General features: G+C 44.9%; 1 protein-coding gene across 1 annotated transcript in view; it reads right to left on the minus strand.

Annotated features, from left to right (window-relative positions):
- The window catches only part of LOC111965593 (uncharacterized), a 17,053-nt gene extending 12,993 nt beyond the window's left edge, over window positions 1–4,060 (minus strand). The window contains exons 1-3 of the mRNA XM_070444169.1: window positions 3,843–4,060; window positions 1,050–1,224; window positions 627–782 (exon numbers count right to left, since the gene is read on the minus strand). Of these exons, the coding sequence (XP_070300270.1) occupies window positions 627–782; window positions 1,050–1,224; window positions 3,843–3,855 (344 nt within the window). The 5' untranslated portion in view covers window positions 3,856–4,060. The remainder of the gene's footprint in view (window positions 1–626; window positions 783–1,049; window positions 1,225–3,842) is intronic.
- Window positions 4,061–4,268: the final 208 nt, after the last annotated feature.

Consider the following 4,268-nt stretch of genomic DNA (forward strand, 5'->3'; position numbering starts at 1 on the left):
TGGGGGGGTACACATCAGAAATAACATCATAACTGATGGGGGGGTACACATCAGAATAACATCATAACTGATGGGGGGGTACACATCAGAATAACATCATAACCGATGGGGGGGTACACATCAGAATAACATCATTAACTGATGGGGGGGGGTACACATCAGAATAACATCACTCGATGGGGGGGGGGGGTAACATCAGGAATAACATCATAACTGATGGTGGGGTACACATCAGAATAACATCAATACTGATGGGGGTACAATCAGAATACATCATAGATGGTGGGGGACACATCAGAATAACATCATAACTGATGGGGGGTGGTACACATCAGAATAACATCTTAATGATGGCGGGGGGGTACACATCAGAAATAACATCATAACTGATGGGGGGGTTACACATCAGAATAACATCATTAACCGACTGGGGGGGACACATCAGAATAACATCCATAACTGAGGCACACGTGGGGGGTACACATCAGAATAACATCATTAACTGATGGGGGTGGTACACAATCAGAATTAACATCATAACCGATGGGGGGGAACACATCAGAATAACATCATAACTGATGGGGAAACAAGAGGGGGGTACACCAATCCGATATCCAACAGCAGACCTGTTTTTGGGGAAGTCCAGCTTGGTGACGTCTGCCTGGAGGAAGGAGGCGTTGCTATAGTGACTGTTGTCCTGTCTGTTCTTCTCCACGAAGCTCTCCATGAAGTCGACCGCTGTCACGTGACTGGCCTGGGTCAACAGGTGGCTGGTGTACCTCCTGGAAGAGACCAAACACACAAACACAAAGGTCAAACACCTCCACATCAGACAGCGAGGGTCAAACTGCTAACAAGTGTCCACTACACCTGACCAGGAAAAACACAGGTCGCCATCATAGCCCAGGGCCAGGGAGTTTTCCCTGTCAGGTCACATGGTCAGTTAAACCTCATGTCTCTACAGAGATCATGACACAGTATATGCTTGATGTTATTAACAGTCTATCTGGTCAGTTGTTTTATAGATATAGTTCAATAGACCCACTGACCCGATCCCGGCGCCCAGCTCCAGGACCCTCTGGCCGGACAGGCTGGGCAGCAGGGAGAGGATCTCAGGCAGTTCGTGCTGGGTCAGCTCCTGGGCATGAGAGTCCAACATCATTTCCTCAACCGTGGCCTGCCGGCTGTGCTCCTTCCAGAACTCTGTCATCGTACTCCTCTCTACTCAGTGGAGAGAAGAGGGAGACAAGAACTAAAGCAAACTGCTGGACAAATACACACCAACACCAACATACTGTATTTGTATATTTGTTTTATGTGCCCAGTCTGTGTTTAATTTTAATAAGAATTGCCATTCTATGCTAGTATTCTATTCTATGATATTCTAGTCTATTCTATTTTAAAGCTGTTATAGAGCAGAGCGTGTGGTGATTTGAGTTTGATACTGTAGTGTTACTACAGCATGAGAGGAACAAGAGATACAACTCTCCATAACTCTAAAGAGAAACAAGAGGAACAACTCTCCATAACTCTAAAGAGCAACAACAAGAGGAACAACTCTCCATAACTCTAAAGAGCAACAACAAGAGGTACAACTCTCCATAACTCTAAAGAGCTACAACAAGAGGTACAACTCTCCATAACAAGAGGTACAACTCTCCATAACTCTAAAGAGCAACAAGAGGTACAACTCTCCATAACAACAACAAGAGGTACAACTCTCCATAACTCTAAAGAGCAACAACAAGAGGTACAACTCTCCATAACTCTAAAGAGCAACAACAAGAGGTACAACTCTCCATAACAAGAGGTACAACTCTCCATAACAAGAAGGTACAACTCTCCATAACAAAGAGGTACAACTCTTCCATAACTCTAAAGAGAAACAACAAGAGGTACAACTCTCCATAACTCTAAAGAGAAACAAGAGGTACAACTCTCCAGAACTCTGAATTACTGGAACAACATATTGTAAAAATCAATCACTGTTTTGTAATTAACAACAACAATATAAACCTAAAAGAACAATAATCAGAACAACAGCTAACAGGTTATATAACTGTCAAAACAGGACACAATCATTCATAAATCACAAAAACTGTCTGACGACTCAAATTCAATTATTCTGATGCTCTATCTTTCGCGTCAGTGGACGTGGCTTAGAGTTTGGTAGGAGCAAGAAGTTTGGGTAGCCAGGCAATATACAGGACATGACCAAAAGTATGTGGACACCTGCTCGTCCAACATCTCATTCGCAAATCATGGACATTAATATGGAGTTGGTCCCCCCCTTTGCTACCTCCACTCTTCTGGGAAGGCTTTCCACTAGATGTTGGAACATTGCTGAGGGGGACTTGCATCCATTCAGCCACAAGAGCTGTGAGGTCGGGCACTGATGTTGGGCGATTAGTGCTGGCTCGCAGTCGGCGTTCCAATTCATCCCAAAGGTGTTCGACGGGGTTGAGGTCAGGGCTCTATGCAGGCCTGTCAAGTTCTTCCACACCGATCTCAACAAACCATTTCTGTATGGACCTCGCTTTGTGCACGGGGGCATTGTCATGCTGAAACAAGAAAGGGCCTTCTCCAAACTGTTGCCACAAAGTTGGAAGCACAGAATCGGAATGTCATTGTATGCTGTAGCATTAAGATTTCTCTTCACTGGAACTAAGGGGCCTAACCCGAACCAGGAAAAACAGCCCCAGAACATTATTCCTCCTCCACCAAACTTTACAGTTGCCACTATGGATTGGGGCAGGTAGCGTTCTCGGGGCATCCGCCAAACCCAGATTCATCCGTCAGACTGCCAGATGGTGAAGCGTGATTCATCACTCCAGAGAACGCGTTTCCACTGCTCCAGCGTCGAATGGCGGCGCGATTTATACCACTCCAGCCGAAGGCTTGGCATTGCGCATGTGATCTTAGTCTTGTGTGCGGCTGCTCGGCCATGGAAACCCATTTCATGAAGCTCCCGACGAACAGTTCTTGTGCTGACGTTGATTCCATAGGCAGTTATGAACTCGGGAGTGAGTGTTGCAACCGAGGACAGATGATTCTTTACGTGCTACGCGCTTCAGCACTCGGCGTTCACATTCTGTGAGCTTGTGTGGCCTACCACTTTGCGGCTGAGCCGTTGTTGCTCGTAGACATTTACACTTTACAATAACAGCATTACAGTTGACCGGGGCAGCTCTAGCAGGGCAGATACTACCTGACTTGTTGGAAAGGTGGCATCCTATGACGGCGCCACGTTGAAATGAAGGTCAGGCTGCGTGCTCGATGTTATACACCTGTCAGCAACGGGTGTGGCTGAAATAGCTAAATCCACTCATTTGAAGGAGTGTCCACATACTTTTGTATATATATATATATATACATATAGTGTAACTGCAGCAGCTATGCTATTAGTAGCCAACTAGACTGCTATCAATGTATCATCTAGTGGGTCCCAACTCCGGTCATCCAGTACCCACCAACAGGACACATTTTCATTGTAGCCTTGGACAAGCACACCTGATTCAACTAATCATCAGGCCCTCAATTAGTTGAATTAGGTACGGTTATCTGCGGCTACAACAAAAATGTGTACTGTTGGCAGTACTGAGGGCCGGAGTTGGAAACCCACTGTAATAGTACAGTGTAATTTACAGTAAAACCATTCCAGGATTGATCAGTTAGGATTACTTCCATCACTTACATGAACAGACTAAACTCTGAGCACATGTTGGGCCAAAATAAAAAAGCCTTGTAATTATTAACTTCTGACAAGAAAATGTCCATCAGATTTGAATAAACCCACATTGTTACAGTCGATAGATAGAGGCTGGAAACCATATCATTCTTACCTTTGARGTCCATGTTTGATGAAATTCAAAACAGTTTAAATTGTAAAAAAAAGTATAACTATTAGTCTTAGTATTCAGCGACTCTAACAGCACCAACTATCCTCCGGTGGTATGTTGAGTGTTATCACTGTCAGASTAATGGAAACTTGTTGCGACTGCTCGTGTTCAAATAACGGGTGACATAAGTGCGTGTAGGAGTTGGCTTTCCATATCGACAGGTACAGAACTGACCATTCCGATGCTCCGAATATGAGGGGAGGGGAGGGGAGAGAACAATTACACATGAATAATCATCTGGGTAAAAAAGGGGGGGGAGGTCTATGTTGGCACGGGATTTCCCTTACCTTACAGACTTTGCCTGTTGAAGAACCGAGCTGGTGAGATGTCAATTATTCAGGGAAGGAGATATTGAGTCATCCATCCATG

This window comes from Salvelinus sp. IW2-2015, linkage group LG6.2 (assembly GCF_002910315.2).
Source record: "Salvelinus sp. IW2-2015 linkage group LG6.2, ASM291031v2, whole genome shotgun sequence".
In the NCBI taxonomy this organism is placed as follows: domain Eukaryota; kingdom Metazoa; phylum Chordata; class Actinopteri; order Salmoniformes; family Salmonidae; genus Salvelinus; species Salvelinus sp. IW2-2015.